This window comes from Grus americana, chromosome 6, assembly GCF_028858705.1.
Source record: "Grus americana isolate bGruAme1 chromosome 6, bGruAme1.mat, whole genome shotgun sequence".
Classification (NCBI taxonomy): domain Eukaryota; kingdom Metazoa; phylum Chordata; class Aves; order Gruiformes; family Gruidae; genus Grus; species Grus americana.
This window is the reverse complement of record NC_072857.1, coordinates 29135215-29152668: the sequence shown is the minus strand read 5'-3', so window position 1 is coordinate 29152668 and position 17454 is coordinate 29135215. Positions and strand designations below refer to the sequence as shown.

Sequence of the window (17454 nt, the reverse complement as noted above, 5' to 3'; positions counted from 1 at the left end):
CGGTGCCTATATTTACCCTGTCCCAATATTTACAAAAGAAGAGAACTACTATTAAAAGAGCTTTTATCAGTGAAGGTTCACCAATCAGTTACCTAGAGAAAACAGGAAATCTTTAAAATGCAAGAAACAAAACGAGTGAGGTGCCTGATGATGAGGTCCTTCCTTAGGTAATCCCCCTGTTTGTCTGCTATGTCATATATTCACAGGAATCATGCCTCCCTGTCTTTTTCTCCTGGTCCAAGGACTCTGTGTCCCACTAGCATAATCTCCACCTTCCTTTCATTCATAGCTTTTCCCCCTCATGTACAAGCTATCAGCATTTTAAGTTATATTGGCAGAATGGGAAGAGCTGTCATGGAGGAAAGACAAAGCCAGGTAGTTTTGCTGGAAGGAGTTTTTGGTTCCTGTTAGGAGAACCCCTGATCTGTGGTCTGTGAGAGAGGTGCTTAAAACTGATAGCTTTGCTAACTAGATGCTGAAATGGCAGTTTTACTGCTTCTCACTAAGGACTTCCCTCTTCTGTTTTTTTATTTGTTTCTCTCTTTCTTTCACTAGAATCAGTAGAGTTGTTATCTGGAGAATTTGGAATTGACTAGATTCAGTCAGTGTTGAACATTTTATGTGTTTTGCATTAATGACAGAGGAGTACCAGTGTTAGATTATTGCTTCCACTAGAAGATTCAATTTTTGGTAAGGGTCGACTGACAGACCCTCAGCTGATTTAAAATGATGTGATGAGTGCAGTACCATCAGAGTCAAGTGAAGCTATGGTATGTAGATACTAGTAGAATAATATTCCACTAAGTGAGAAACTAAGCTACATGGAGATCGTGAGGCCTGGCCACAAAAACTCAGCAGGCTCTTTACACAACTGGGAATTAAGCCAAGTCTCCTAAAACCCAGTTCAGATTTCTGACCAGTGTTGCACTGACTGACAGACAGAGGCACTAATTAGTGATGTTTTGAGGAGCTCGCTTCTCTCTTACATTCATTTCGTATTTATGGTTAGTAGATTAATCTCTTTTTGTATGTATCTCACTGTACAGTTAAAAAATGATGCTTTCAGTGTGACTTTTTAAGCATCTTTCTGCTCATTCAACATTATTTTCTATAAACCAGACTGCTTACAAAGAAATACTGTTCAACCTCTTCTCTGCATAACAAAAAGCAGCCTACAACTGTAAGGTCCCTTTCCATTCATCAGCCACCACATCTGTTGCTTGCCTGGACACTGACCAAAATGATTCATTCCCATGTCTAACATTTATTTTTGGTGAAATACTGGGATTATACAGAAAGGCAATATTTCAAAACTGGGTCTAGAAAACCAAGGGAAGTTGGAAACAACTTCCTCAGCTGAAAACAAACACGGCGTTATATCATTCTGCAGCTTTATTAGAAGGAAGGCAGTAGCCAAGTGAAGCAGCTGGAATCACACTGAAGTCACTCTGAACTCTGCAGATCACTTCATTCTTCCTTCTGCTACAGAGCTCACAGCCCTGATTTACAGTGCATTTTGTTCCAAAGAACTAAACAAGGTAGGTCAATATCTCTGTTATGTTTTAAATCTTTTTCTCCCTCCCTTCCAGATAATGTGTTTCTACAGCTACAACACTTGCAGGCAAATCCTGTAAGGTAGCGTAGCATATACTGGCTAAAAGAGCTTCTTAGAAGAAAGAATGTGCTATCTATTTCAAAGATTATTTTTAACCACCCCTGCAGCAAGAAAAGATATGAAAGTAGGTGTAAATTTAATTTTTAATTACTTTTGAATGTGTTTACACACACTTCAAGGAGTCTTTTATCCTGTCAGAGAATGTTAAGTGACCCTGGCTTAAATAAAAATCTCTCTCCCTCCCACGCTCTCTGCCCTTGTGTGCTGGTTCTAATTTGTTTGATTTGCTTAGGGATAGTATGTCTCCTATAGGAATTCCCAGTATTATTAGAAATAAGTACATCAGTTCTAATCTGAACAGATTCTAGAACAGAAAATGGAAATAATTTCAATTTAAGTAGCAGATTAACAAAATAATTCTGAATTACAGTCATGCAGAATTAAAAAGGGCTTCTGTGATCTGAGCTGGAGGTGTGTATGTGTGTGTTCCCTAACCATTGTGGAATATGGTAGGATGTGGATCTAGTTGTCATTAAGTGCATGAGAGTGTGTTTCCTAGGAAGTGACGAGAAGATCTGAACTTCTACACTACCGCACAATGAGACAGGGCTAGATTCCACCTCCTATTTAGACTTAGTGATAACCATGTCATTGTCACTGGTAGCCTTTCTAAATGCAATCTTGCAAAGCCAAGCACTATCCCAGAACTGTTTTTGTAGATTTACAGAAGGTGTATAGATTGTCTATAAAGTAAAACATGTTTGCTTTCTAGCTGAAAAACTTTAAATATTTGTTAATTCATGGCTAAGGAGAAGAGAGTGAGTGAGGGTACATCAGAGTAAAGAAATTTGTCAGACCAGGTTTGTAGAAACTGATTCAGGATTAACTTGCTTATGATGGCTTACTTTCACTAGCATCACATTATTGTTTTGCCTCAGCTGAACTAGGAAATGCAAATGTTTCGATAACCCAATTTACTTTTGTTTAATGTCACTGCAGCTTCTGCTCAAATTTAAAACATTATTAGCCACTTATGCCAGGCAGACAGGATAGAGGTCCTACCAAGTTTAATTTAATCCTGGGGATTTTATATGTGCTATGAGTGATATTTGAGTCCACTTTTGTTGTTCTTAGAATCTCTTTCCGTGTGGCATAGTGGAAGTTATTTGACTCTGGAGAATTAATTTATGGTTAGGATTCTCTAATTGCCTTTGTGGAGAGGGATCGTAAGTCAGGAAAACTCTATTCCTAGACAGGATCTGACCAGAGATTTTTACTGCACTCATGGGGGCAGAGGAAAACTGTTGATGACAGTATGTACTATATATTATAAATTCATCCTTTTAATTTTAAGAATTTCTTTCTCTGCTGATAACCTAATGAACACCTTCTGAAATGCTGTTAGGATTGTGTTTATTGCTATTAGATTAATTCAAGATGTGAATTCGTGTATGTTTCCTAATAAAGCCAGTTGCCTTATAGAATTTCCTTCTCCTTATGTTTTTTAAAAGCCACTTGAAGTTTGTGATCTGTTCTTAGATATTAATTTTTTTATTAATAACTCTGCTAGTCCAACCAGTACAGAGCTAGTTTTGCAGAGGATTGTAGTCTGTTGAATGGTGTGGTTGTTAGCTTATTTATTAATTTTGTCTTATGGAATGTGCCAACAGTTCAGCTGTCTCTCTTACTGTGGTGGCTGGTTGTCTGGCTAATTTTCACTCATTATTTCTGATAATGGTTTGATTTGTGTGCATACAGTCTGAAACTAGCAGTTTCACAACAGTGCAGGGCTCTGCTGTTGCTGGCTTTGCAAAAGCAAGCTGAGTGGGAGGAACAGTTTCTCATGGCCTGTAACCAGAAGAAGGGATTACTGTGACTGGGGGTGGGTGGTGTCCAAGAGACATTCAGTTTTAGAAGGCAAGATGCCATCGTACACAGATCAACTGTCCTACGCTTGCCGCTACTTTTACAGCGTGCTTGAGGCTCCTGAGACAAAAAGAAAAATTGTGTCCTCAAAAAAAGCATATAGTACTTCTAGGGGAGCTCAGCTAATCCTGTGCTCTTTGTATCTTCAATATGTTCCAGAGGCTGAGGGCCTGGAAACAGGAGCAAAAAGCCCTGTATCAGCCCATGGCTGCTCTTTTCCAGAGAGAATTTTTGCCAGCTTGTTGCAGCTCTCCTATACCTGGCCTGCCATTTTACTGCATTACAGTTCTTTAGATGAACTGAACAGACCTACTGCAGATAGAATACTTTTTCCTTAGTGGGCTCAAAGGGAAACTAACGCACCCCATTGCCACACGTCAGGTTTGTTTGCAAGGGTTACCTGCAAAGGCCAGCATTCTAGAAGTCTCCAGCCTTTGCCAGGGATGTAAGCTAGCAAAGAGTTTGCAGTCTTCTCCTACTTCTCCTCCCCAGCCCAGGCTCTCTTGTCGCTTTTTGATACGTCTCGAAGGATGAATTTCAAGAATCACAAGGCACAGGTATGAAGAACCAGCACCTTTTCCGTCTATCCACAAAAGATATTTGCCTCTTTGTTCTTTTGGCAAGGCCTGAATTCTGCTTCCAACTCTACCTTTGAATCTACTGTTTGGCTTTGGGCGAGATACTTCTCTTCCCTTCCCTACTCTTCTTGTGTCTGTTTATCCTGTTTAATTATAAACAAGGCAGGAGTTGTCTCTCATTATGTGCTTTAGTACCTAGATCCAGTGAGGCTTTGATCTCAAAAGCTAGGGCCTTCAGGTACTTTCCCAACATAAAATACTTGCCTCTTGCAGCAAGGGTGAGCCTGGCACAGTTTTATTCTCTTTTGAAGCCTTCTAGGTGAGAGAGAGAGAAAATGGTGAGTAGTAAGTCCTGTACCATCAATGTAATATCACTTTCTACGCTCCTATTTCTTCTTTTTAGTGATCCTATTTTAATGAGCTCAGCCCCACATAATTTTTAATGACATGTTTCAGAAATATGGAGAACCATTGTCCATTTAAGAAAACGGCGTAACGTGGTGTTGAGGTCCTAAAATCTTAACTGAGGGTGTTGTACCACATGTAGTGGAGTCAAATTTAACATGACATAGAAGTGATCTGCTAATATAGGAAGCCGGTAAAACCAGTATTTCCAAGCTCCTAGTTTAACACCTTAATCATAGGTGCCATCTATTCTTATCAGTGTTCCCGGTGCTGTATAAGGGAGATAGATAAATATCCAGCCCTCGTGAAATTGTACTAACTATATGATTTTTTTTTTCAGTTTTGCGGGAATACAGGCAGTGCTTATTTTAGGCTGAACTTAAAGTAAATAAAAGAATTAGCTTTGAGTAGGAATGTTAGAACACTGATACAGAAGTAGACACCTTTAATCTACTGGACACAGTGATCCTAGTGTATTAACTGTGAGGACAAAATAAAGTATGTTATCTTATCAGCTGGAATGTTTTGGTTATGTACTAGCACTATTTTGGAATTGGATGTTCTGATATACCCATGCAAAAGTATGTGTCAAGAGTAATAAAAATATAGCAATATTACAATCATGCTAGAAGAAACTGCTGATGTAGATTTAATGAGCAGTAGAATAAACCTAGAAGAACAGCGATCAATTGAGAGGGCAGTACGTAACCAAACATACTGTTAGAAGTGACTGGGAATTAATATGTGAAATAGAATAGGATATAAGAAGGCATATTTGAGGAATGAGTTGTGTCGCTAATTTATTCTGGGGTTAGCTCTTAACTTTTATCGTTAAAAGGACTGTATGTGTAACAGATTGTAAGCTATTTTTTATCTGTTATTCAATACAGATTTTGTATCTTGCTGGAGAGGGTTATTTTATTTTTTCCATAATGACCTGTTGTTTCCCTGCAGTAACTTTAGAATGGCTGTTGTTTAACATATGTTTAATTGGCCTTAGTGGGTCTGCTGAGACAACAGTTGATAGTCTTAAAGAAATTGCTGCATTCACTCTATTCTCTGCTCTCACTTTGCTACTTCCTGTTAGGAGGGAGTCATGGTTAAAGCATGTGTTTGCTAAAGGACTACACAACAATTTAAAAAACATGCTCAGAGCTGCACGATCATGTAATGACCGTATGAACGCTAGTCAAAATCTTCTTTCATCATAAATATATGAAACAGTTGCAAGGTAAAAATTCTATATAATTTTTGCATGGAAAACATAAAAAGCCATGCTTGCTTAGAAATACAAGCATTTGTTATCTTATCAGTCAAGTCACTGTGAAGCTGAGGCACTTTAAAAATTTTAAATCAGGTATCTCCATTACTCTAGGTATGTAGTTGTTATGGTGGTTTATAGCCAAAGAAAATACGGCTGCTATTTGTGGAGGAATAGAAAACACTTAAACTTCCCTGGAACAATACTTCATTAGTGTGCATCTCTTACATGCTGAGGACACAGCCAATATGTGTACCTGCTGGGCTTTGTCATCTGAGAGGTGTGCTTAATGGCCCTGAGGTATGTCCTGGGCCTGCAGAGACAGATTAATGTATATGACAAGCAAATGGTGGAGATCAGGTTCCTTTTCTTTTCAGTGCAGAGAAAACAGACCAGAATTTGCAAGGACTGCACAGGTAGGTGCTGGCTCCCTCCTGCACAGTGGGCATGATGGCACAGGGGAGAGCCTCCCTTCAGGAAGGGGAAGGTCTCCCAGAGGTGAAGCTGTGGTTTCTGTGCTCCATCATGAGTGATGGAACAGTGTTATGTTTAAGAAAGGAGGATAGGACTGTGGTTGAACCACTAGGTAGGGACTCTAGGTTTAGCACCTGGTTTGATCAGAGACTTCCTGTAGGTCATTCTCAGCCTTCTCATCTGTAAACCATGCTGACGACACTTCTCACTTAAGTCTACTTTCACTAAGGGTTGTGAATACTGAGGTGCTAGGATTGGTTGTGTAAATACTTCGGCAGTGCTGACACATTCAATATAAGACCGTATTTTAAATCTCAAGTGGCACTGTTTACTTGAACTTCTATTTTTACCTACTTGTAAGAATGCTTAGATTTTTTTTTTTTCTTCCCAGAATGGGGCCACTTTAAATGTTTCACAGATATCATCTATCGTTTTCTTGACTGCTGTAATATGTTTGTGGACACATGACAGACTTGAAGTGGTTACGGCAACTCTTTATGTTCAAAAGGAATATTAAAAAAGATATTTCTACTTTTAGCTGTATTAACAGAAGGGAATAAGAGCAGGAGCATGCATTGACTCCAGTTACCAAGTGCGTCCCCCCAATGCATATCCTGAAGACACTTGAATTTCTTTGTCGTCTTTGGGGATGGAAGTCTTGGTGCTTGGTATCAGCATGAAAATAAATCGCTTTTGGTGATACACAGTTGCTGGTTGCAGACATTTATGAGTTACCTGATTGTGGAAATGGTACACTGCTCAATTGCAGCAGTTGCCTGGATGATTTGTTATATTCAGGCCAGGCCTACTGTAGATAATTTTGCTATTACAGCAGCATTATTTAGATAAAAAGTTGGGGTTTCCATTTGTTGTTTGACATTTCTGTGGTCGCAAAAGTGCTGGTCTGAAATCATTGCTTTACCAGTATTAACGGAGTCTGCTCTGTGAGGGTTTGTTGATCCCACTGTAACACTCACTTTGTGTAAAAGGCTATTATCTGGTTAAATGACTTCAATACCACAGATGAAGTGGTGTGTTATGACTAATAATGTCATGTTTGGCCTTGCTTAAAGAAAGTTGTTTTTGGCATAAATTTTAGGAGATGTCTAGCTAGTACATTGCGTATAGATTTCTAACACCGCTTCACTGAGAGATGTAATGGAGAATGACGGTTATTTGCATTCTTGTCTTGTCTGCTAGGACAAATAATCTATATTATGGCTTGAAAAGATTTCCAGTCACATATATCTATTATGAGCTATTCTAGTTGTTGAATTCAGGATGGCTTAAAAAGCCGTTTTGTTACCATATGTCTAGTGACCCTTAAAATGATAGTCAAGAGATAAGCTTTTGTGTATGTGTCTGAAAAAGAAAACATACACACAAGCCTTGATTCTGCTTTTGTGTATACTAGCTTAGAATGCTCATTTCCGAGTAGCTGTGTCTGCAGGCCTAAATTATAGCATAGCTATGATTTAATTTTGTAGCATGGGTGTATCAGGTGCTTCCTGCTATAGGAATATTTCTACATGGAGGCAAGTGGTCATCTTGGCTTTGTTCTTTTGAGAGAGAAATATGAGTCTATGACAGTTTGTAATCTCATCAGTATTCCTTGTGAGTTTTAGGATCTTTTCTTATGTCTTTATTAAAGACTTGCCAGAAATATGTATATACCTCTAAAAACTTGCTCAGCCTTCTGTGTTTCGAACTTTACAGATAAACTACTGGGTGAATTTAATGCTTCTGTTCCTGAAGATAGATGAAACCAAAATTTAGCACCTCAAAAGTTCCAAGAATTTTTTTGAGCCCTCAAATGAATTCAGTATCCAAACTTGCTGAGACACAGTATGTCAAGCAAGCTTTAGGTGACCTTTTGAGAAACTAGTTGTTCTCCAACATTTGGCTCTTGCAAATGACAAAAGCTGAAGTAAATCAATCAAATAAGCTTTCCTTTAGTCATAGATCATACACATAGAATGTGCTATGCTCAGAATTATTGATAAAGACATTAAAAAGAGGGTTTGCGTAATATATTCCCTCTATGAAGTTAACTGTTGAGACAGCCAGCTCTGCAAACCATAATTTTCCTGTTATTTCAGGACCCACTATTGTGACCTCTGAAATCAATTTAGCTGGCCAGAGGCTCTGAGCACTGTTTATCACAATGAACAAATGGATTTTGGGACTACCACTCAAATATTTGTGTTAACTTTTAACTAACATAGACAATGAATAAGCTCTCTGTAAATTTCAGAAGTAATGAGGACCAAATGTGAGAGAGAGGTTGTGTGGGCTGTAGCTCAAACATGTGACATAAACTACCAATGTAATTAAGTTGGACCCTAACTTGCGTGGTGCCCAGAGAACTTTGAACTCCAAGGAAGACTTTGCATCAAGTGAAGTGAGTGGAAATTGCAACTGTTTTGTTTGGTTTTCTCCTATTTTAGACTGAAAACCCAATGTAATATAATTCCAAAGCCATTCCACTGACCTCAGGGCTGAGACATGGAGAGGTCAAACGACTTCCCCTGGTCAAACAGGATGCATGTGGCATAGCCATGAATAGAGTCCAAAATATATATGTCTCATGTCATAACCGTAAGGCAGTTCTTAGTGTGACACAAAAGCTGTTCTATTTTAAGCAGATGCAATAATTTGTCCAAGTTGTCATTATGGCTCAATTTTATGAAATACCGTAGTGGTGGCAGAGCAAATGAACTCTAGTAAAAAGTTATGAATATGTTGATTAAGATCTGATTCTGTAATTCCCTGCTGAAATTCAGAGAAAGACAGTTCATGTACCACATGATGTACCACTCTTCCCAGCAGTCCTGTGGCTGTGTATTTTAGAAATGTTTCCTGTCAATCTGTATTTCTTGGTAATTCTGTTTTCTGTCCCAGGATCTAAAAGGTACTAGCACCAAGTGCCAGCCTGTGATATTCCTATGAAGTCACTTAGTAATTAACCTCTGTCTTACAGAAGGGGACAGGAAATGAAACATCCTGGTCAAATGTTCTGAAACCTTTTTGCTTAAAATTAAGCAACTATATTTGTAATTAAGCAACTGAATCAAGGAGGCTCAGTTTTCAGAGCTGCTTGTGACCTCAACAAACAGGAACAGACTCCAGTCAAACAGCTGCTGAGCATTTACTTTATACAGACTGTTTACTATTAACAAAAAAAAAAAAAAAGACAGGATGAAGTCTAAACTTCTAAACTTGGTTTTATTCATCCATATGCAATACAACACTGTTCTGTAACCTGTGGCTGCCCCCCAGTCCTATTGCCAGACTTCTGACCACACTTTCCTGTTTATTGAAAAATAGTTTCCTTGCTCTGGCTCCTTTTTGTAACCTCGGACTGGCAGGGACTGAGCCAGTGAACTGTACCAAACCTCCCTTACCTCTTCTAGCAGCAGGCCTGAAAGCCAAGCAAAAACTGCTGGCAAAGAGTCTTGTTTTCTCTACTGAGCCTCTGTTTGCAGACAGGTTCATGAAAGTCTTTCCAGCCTGGAAATTAGGCCATTTGTCCAAGATCATACAGGAAATCAGTGACAGAATAAGGAATAGAATTAGATTTCTTCATTTTCAAGACCTAGACTTGAACTGCAAGACAGTTCTGACTTTGAAAGTTTATTAATAAATAAAACCCAAACTCAGGTATTTGACACTATGTGTGTTTCAAGAACACAGAGAAACATCCCTGCTGAATGATGGTTAACAGTTATCCCAGAAGAAAAAAATCTGGGATATCCTTATTGATGTAAGCCAGCATAGCTCCACTGACAAATCCCCTACAGGGCAGAGCGTAACACCGAGTCCTGTTATAGAAGTGCTTGATATATGTTGATGTCAGAGGTAAAAGTTTCTGAGCTTTGCAAATATAGTTGTCAGTCTTTGCTGAGCCCTAGCCATAGAGTCTAGTTTCAGTATCTGTGCACTGGGACCAATGGTAAGTGATGTTCCTCCTGCTTTTTTGCCTCTGCTACTGAAGTGTTATTGCATTGGAAGACTAGGAGTTAGAGATAAGGAAAGATACAAACGTGGAAAAATAACTGCATTGTAAAGGTGTGCTCTTTCAATGGAGGAGTCTTAAACTACAGGAGGCTTGGTAAATATTTGGCATTTATTTAGGTATGGTTTTTTTCTCCTGCTATACATCATCTTTGAAATTCTAAACATAAAACTAACATTGTTGGGTAGTAGGCAAATGTTTGTTATTCTCGTGTTATTTTAGCACCATTACGAAAAAAATGTTTGGGAGGAAATGTTTGAATCCAAGTATTGTTGTGTTGTGCTAGCTCTTCAGAAACTTAAAAGCAGAATTAATTAGTGGCTGAGGAAATGTTTGAATCCAAGTATTGTTGTGTTGTGCTAGCTCTTCAGAAACTTAAAAGCAGAATTAATTAGTGGCTGAAATATAGGATGTTAATCAGTGAGACTGAAAATTTTTGGGTTTTTCTTTGTTTAATTGCACAAATTCAATCTGAAGTTGTAGTTGTCCGTATTGGCAAAGACACTTAAAAAAATCCAGTTGTTAACCTGACTGTCCTCTAAAACTGTCAAATGTAATGTTGTTCCAGATGTTAGTGGTACTGCTCCTTGTTTACACTTTTTCTCAGCAGCTGTTAAGCTGTTTGAAAAAATGACTCAGATGGGTGGTACTGGTATTTGATGCAGAATCTACCCCCACAGGGGATGTAATTGCATAAATGCAGCCCAATAAGTACAATTTTATCAGGACAGCAAACTAAGTAACATTCCTTTAGCCTGATGTAAATTACAAAGGGCAAATGTTATCATAGCCTCTTGACAGAACAGGCTGTATTGACCTTATTACATTTTTTTTTAATCAAGAGATATAAAATCACACTTTTTTTTTCCATGTCTATTCATCTACGAATGAGAAATCTAATCCTGCTAATGTGTGCGCACATGCATAGCGTCACTTGCGTGAGTAATCCTTTCAAAATAAGTGAACTACCTTTTCGAAGGAAGGGTATGTACATGAATGCAGGCTTGCAGATGTGGTTCTACAGGCAGTGTAGACCCTGCTCCTATTGTCCTTAGCATGCTAAAATTAATGGAATTACAGGAATGCAGGGCTGGGTTCCAAAAACATGGGCTGAATTTCAGTTTCTGAATGGAGCTAGTGCTCAGAAGTGTACCAGTGAGCTCATCCATAGTACAGCTAATGGGCTGGTTGTATCCTGCTCTCAGGGACAGGTTTTTAGCGCAGCTGAGTCCAGCCAGACAATATAGCTTTAAATGATAGTAGAATTTAGCAGAATATTTTGACCATGGCAGATGCTTTTGTCAGACTGTGGCCATTGTGCTGTGCTGCAGCTTTGTCTGTACTGTGGAACGAACACATAACTTCTGAGAGCTTTTTCATGTTTAACCTCTGTTTGCTATCTGTTTTCCCATTAATTTCTTTTTTTTTTTTCCCTGTGTTTTTCTTCTGATTTATATTTTCCTTCCCACCCCTTCTCTCCCTCCCACACTTTTCCTTTGGAGTATTAGAAGAAAATTCCTATGTGAAAAATCATGTTGTACTTGTAAGTTCCAGAAGCTTTTTTTGAAGAAAACAGAGACAGTTGTTCTGTCTTAAAAAAAGAAAAATGGAGACACACATATTTTCATCTATAGCTCTTGCAGTGTGTCTTATTCTCCTGGGAAGCTTTATTTTCTTTCATCCATTACCTGTTTCTCAGCTCACTAATGGAGGAGTACCACAGTTGTATGTATTGTCCTTGAAATATGTTCTGTATGTTTCTTTCTCTACATCCGTTGCTGCGTTAAGGAAATCAAATACATTGAATGTGTCTGAAAAATCAACATTCCTTGATACAAAGATAGATACATGATAGAGAGGAATAAACGCATCAACTTTCAGTTTCTGGAGAAATCACTGTCTATGATTTTGTTAACTATAATTTGAGGTGTGTGGGGGGTGGTAATTTTATAAAGAATGGCTTCCTGGCATTTTAACTGCACTTCTTTGGCTACATAGATGCCTGGTGCTTCTCTGGTTTCTGCCAGATATAATCCATAAAACTTGCCTCAGATAGGAACAGAGCAGTAAAATATGAAACCTGACTAGAAAAGAATAGAAAAATCACACTTCAGTAAAACTTAGCAGCTGGCCTCTAGAAATTTATCAGTGATAGTGTGCTCAGTGTTCTCTGTTAAAAAATAAATGCAAGGAAAACAGTTCCTGAAGATTTCAAATGTTGTCTTGATTTGAGCATTTCTTGAAATGCCTGTGACCAAAATACTCCACAAGCTTTGTGCTAGCAATTGACAGCTAAAAAGTGATAGATATGTGAAACTAAGCCACTGTTTTGGGGTTTTTTATGAAAAGGAACTTAAAGGAATTGCACGTTACTATTTGCAATGCAGTAAAACATTTCTCCTTTGACTGTTTCATTTCTTTTCTTCCACAGAAAACAACTGTGCAACATGACATTTGAAGATTTTGAGAACTACTCTTATTTCTACGACCTGTCTGAGGAAGATGAATCACCCCAGTCCTCCCTCAGCATTGCCCATATGATTTCCCTTTCCTTTTACAGTGTGGCATTTTTGCTGGGAGTGCCAGGTAATGCCATCGTCATCTGGTTTATGGGCTTTAAGTGGGATAAATCTGTTTCTACACTCTGGTTCCTCAATCTGGCCATTGCAGATTTGATTTTTGTTCTCTTCCTGCCGCTCTATATTACATACGTGGCAATGGGCTTCCACTGGCCTTTTGGGAAGTGGCTCTGCAAAATGAACTCATTCATTGCACTACTTAATATGTTTGCCAGTGTTTTCTTCCTGACATTCATCAGCCTTGACCGCTACATCCGCCTGGTCCACCCAGTCTTTTCCTACAAGTATCGGACTGTAAGGAACACCCTCATTCTTAGTGGGATCATTTGGATGTCAGCTGCAATTATTGGTGGCCCTGCCTTATACTTTAGAGACACAGCTACAGTTCTCAACAATGTCACCATTTGCTACAATAACTTCCATGTGCATGACAGAGAACTTATTTTGCTGACACATCACGTCCTCATTTGGGTGAGGCTTGCATTCGGTTACCTCTTTCCTCTAGTGACCATGGTCATTTGCTACTCATTGCTGATTGTCAAAGTGAAGAGGAGAACAGTATTGACTTCCAGCAGGCTTTTCTGGACCATCATTGCTGTAGTTGTAGCTTTTTTTGTTTGCTGGACACCATATCACATATTCAGCATTGTGGAGCTGTCTGCTCATCATGATGAGAACTTGCATGACTTACTGCAGGATGGCATTCCCCTCTCCACTGGACTTGGTTTCATCAACAGTTGCCTCAATCCGATCCTCTACGTTCTGATTAGCAAAAAGTTCCAGGCCCAGGTCAAGACAACAGTCTCTGAGGTGCTAAAATTGGCACTGTGGGAGGTGAGCCGCTCAGGAACTGTCAGCGAGCAGCTGTGGAGCTCGGACAACACCCATGCGCCCGTGCACTATTGTGAAACTGCTCAGTGACTGCTCTTGTCACCATCCCTCTTCAAAACTGCTGACAGGAGATTTGGAGGTGTTCTTGACTTCATATCTGCCAGTCAGATGTACATCTTTGCATATACAGTTTTATGTAAACAGCTGGCTTAATTGCACTTGCTGCTTTCCTTGAAAGGTTTTTAAAGGACACATCATTTGGGTGTGGTGTGCTTGCAAGGCACACGGCCTGAAAGCTGTCAGCATAAGTGGAATTGCTCTAACTGGGTTTTTGATCAGGAATGTTGTTGTAATCCTGTTGTTTTGTTGTGGTTCCATACCTCAGTGATATCAAAAGAGCACATAATAAAAATATTCCTGCTTGCCGTCACTGATAACACTCTTCATCTAGGCATTCTCATCCAAGAGGCCGTGGCCATACATCAGTGGCCATACATCATGAGTCTCCTGATTGTCTAGTATTGCCTTAAGTAGGAATCACTTGGCCACCTCACAGCTAAGTGAAGCTATTGCTGGCTCCACTCTGCAGTTGGAGAAGAATCCCAAGACAGAACACTGAATTGCTGCCTTCTCTTGTCAAAAAAGAAAAATATGGAAATAAAATCTGTTTTCCCCCAGTGCTCTTTATCTTATACTCAAAACTAAGACAGAAGAATCTGTGTTTTCTGGTCACTTATTCTTTTGCTTTTAGCACCAGTTGGGTGCAAAATATTGATCAGATGTTTCATGTGAGTATTAGGCTTATTTGAAATGTACAAAAAATTAGTGAAAATGTTTCTTACAGAAGCTAAGATTAAAGGTCCCCTGCCACACACAGCCTTAAAGAGGTTTGCTACAACTATCAGTTTTTCTTTATTGCTCTGTCAAAGAAAAGAAATAATATAGCATTTTGTTTGCCTTAATGCCAATCTTCTAAAAGTGGGCAGAGTGAATTCAACAATATTCTGTTACAAGTCTGGACTTCTTTGCCAAATGAGAGGCAAGACAGTACGTCCAGGAAAGGGAGTCCACTCCCACAAGAAAGATGAAGTAGTCCTAGTTATGCTGTATTCTGTTCCAACTTATTGCTTGCTGTAGAAACACATGTGCATCAATGCAAGTATATATGCTAAGTGGAGGGGACCAATTTCTGACACAATACCACTTAATTAAAAAGTTGAATGTGGGATAAAACTCCACTAAAAGCATAAAGCTTTGGGTAAATTTGAACTGTTTTTTCATTGTTACTGACCTAGATATATAGAATAAAACTGCCCTTCAGATAATCTGTCTAGTTTCTATGGCCTGACAACACACATAAGTAGCATTTATACTGTAAATGAGGCCTTATATGTAAATATATTTGCTTTTGTGTAATATATATATGCATGCATGAGCACATCCAGTATTGGTAGCTGTACAAATAGAAACTGTCTGACTGTGGTCTGCAACTGTTTCTTTGGGCTCTGGTTTCAGAGTTTGGAAGAGTTGGGCAGGATCAGTGGAATTTCAATGTATTTCACTTTAGGCTGGAAAGTTGGTAAGCAGCACTCTTCCTTTGAGTCATTTGCTGCCTGGTACACAGTGACTCATCATAATATTTTGGCACCATGCTGCTGAATGTGCCTAAATCAAACATTTTGCAGTTTTTCTTCATGCATTCCCTGACATCTTTCTAAGAATGATGTATTAGTACTACTCTCCTGACTGTACTCCAAGTGAAGCAATAAAACTTTGTTGTTTCCAAAGAATGTGTTCGTTTGTTTTTCTCAGCAGCAGTCTGCAGTGACCGTCCATTCTTCAAGCAGCTCCTTCCCAAAGCTTTTGGAAGATGAAAGCAAGCCCTGACCCTTTCTACAACAGGAATTAAGGTTTATGTCAGCTTTCTTCTTGCATGTCAGCTATGTGAGCATACCTATTGCTATATACAGTAGAGAGATTTTTCAAATAGAGGAACACACATATGCTGCCTTGCATAAATTATCAGAAAGCCTCCCCTGAGGTAGACAACAGAGATACAGAATTGAATAAGGCCAAAGTCAGCCCTGGTCTACAGAATTAAGTGGACTAATAATTTTGCAATGCAACTACTACCTCATTCACACCAAGATCAGTTACAGAATTATCTCCAAATCATTTCTGAAGATACCTAAACAAAACAGATAATGCTCTAAGGTTCTGCTCCCAAAGAGTATCCAGAACAATACCGACAGTTCTACACTGCTTGAACTGAGGAGTGCTCATTCAACCCACCACAATGGAAGGACAGCCAGGCAAAGGGGATCTATCTTGTCATGCTAAAGCATACTATAGAAAAACACTTCACAGGGAATAGCTCTATGATCAACCATTCATTCAAGAATAATAGCTATTGACACATTTTGTAATAGGTTCTGGTTACTTACCTGCTTTCTGAACAGTTTGTTCTTCTGAAGATTGTTATGTAGATTGGTTTGTAACCAATACTTTCCTTGAAACTGTTTTCCTAGTATTCCTATATATCACATTCAAGTTACAGAACTTTCTGCTGATCTTTCTATTATGGGGTGTGCTTGGGATAGAAGTGTCTCATTTACTCTAAGGTGCTGATTTTTCACAGGCACAATGACACAGTAATGTACCAGCACATACCCAAATACTACACAAAACCCCCTTAAGTTGATATATGTGGATTCTGTGGAATTCTTTTGCCCACATGCCTGTCTTTTGTAACTGGGGAAACTGTGTTCTCTAGCTTTTTTTGTTTTGTTCCTGTGCAGCAAGTTTCCTTCTAACATCAGGGGAAAAAAAAACAACCACAAAAGAAATCCCAGCAACTGAAGAGTTTGTACTCGTGTGCTTGGCATAAATGAAACACAGAAAAATCCAGGCTGGCAGGTCAGATGGATGGCTCATAGTGTTGTATTTTAGCAAAGTTAGTCCATAAATCAAACCATTTTATCCACTTAGAGCTTTAATTTCAAGGTCGAGGAAAGAGTTTAAAGGTAAGAAGCACATTGAACAGGAGGTTAGAAACAGTGATGGCCAAGGATAATAAAAATTACATTTTTGTGGCATCACTTTTTTTTTTTTTAACTGATGTGGCAGTTGCTGATTTCTTGCTTTTAACAGCACCATGACAGAACTGCTAAAACTAAGCTGCATGATTTAGCAGAAGTGACAGCTAGGGAAGTGCACAGAGAGGGTACTGTGCTTTAATTACACACAGGATGAAGCTAGTCCTTTAGGAGTTAAATTTATGGAAGGTGGGAATGAAGCCTGTAATTATGCTTACTTTCAATTCTTTAATCATGCTTTAAACCTCTGGCAGGCAGATTTTTTTTCTTAGACAAATTATAAAACAAAGCTCTTACATAATCTGAAGTTGGCACACCTTTAAACAAAGAGAAACGGGACGTGCTGTGCCAGATAACCACATGCAGATGCTCTGTGAAAAAAAAGAACAAGCATTATTTTAGCTGCTGCTGTCAGGCTTCGGCACAGAGCATCTTCATCTCAGGGTGACCAACGTGGCACATAAAAGGCTCCCATTTCATGGTCACAATAAATTCTCTATCTCATCCCAACAGCAGGCCTAGAAACGTGAGTTTGTCTAGGAGCTTTACAACTTTGACAGCTTTTACATTTGTATCAGTCCTGCGGATAGCTTTTGGAAAACAATTTAGTTCTGATAGGTTCTTCAATCTTTAAAAAACGTCACAATCAATCTAGAAACAAATCAGGAGCCACAC

At 38.9% G+C, this 17454-nt stretch overlaps 1 protein-coding gene across 1 annotated transcript; it reads left to right on the top strand.

The window, feature by feature from the left end:
• The first annotated feature begins 5970 nt into the window (after positions 1-5970).
• CMKLR2 (chemerin chemokine-like receptor 2) lies at positions 5971-15471 on the top strand. Its single transcript, XM_054830599.1, is given in 3 exon segments — positions 5971-6138; positions 6141-6201; positions 12706-15471. Coding segments are annotated over 3 exon segments (1194 nt in total). The 5' UTR covers positions 5971-6074; the 3' UTR covers positions 13775-15471.
• Positions 15472-17454: the final 1983 nt, after the last annotated feature.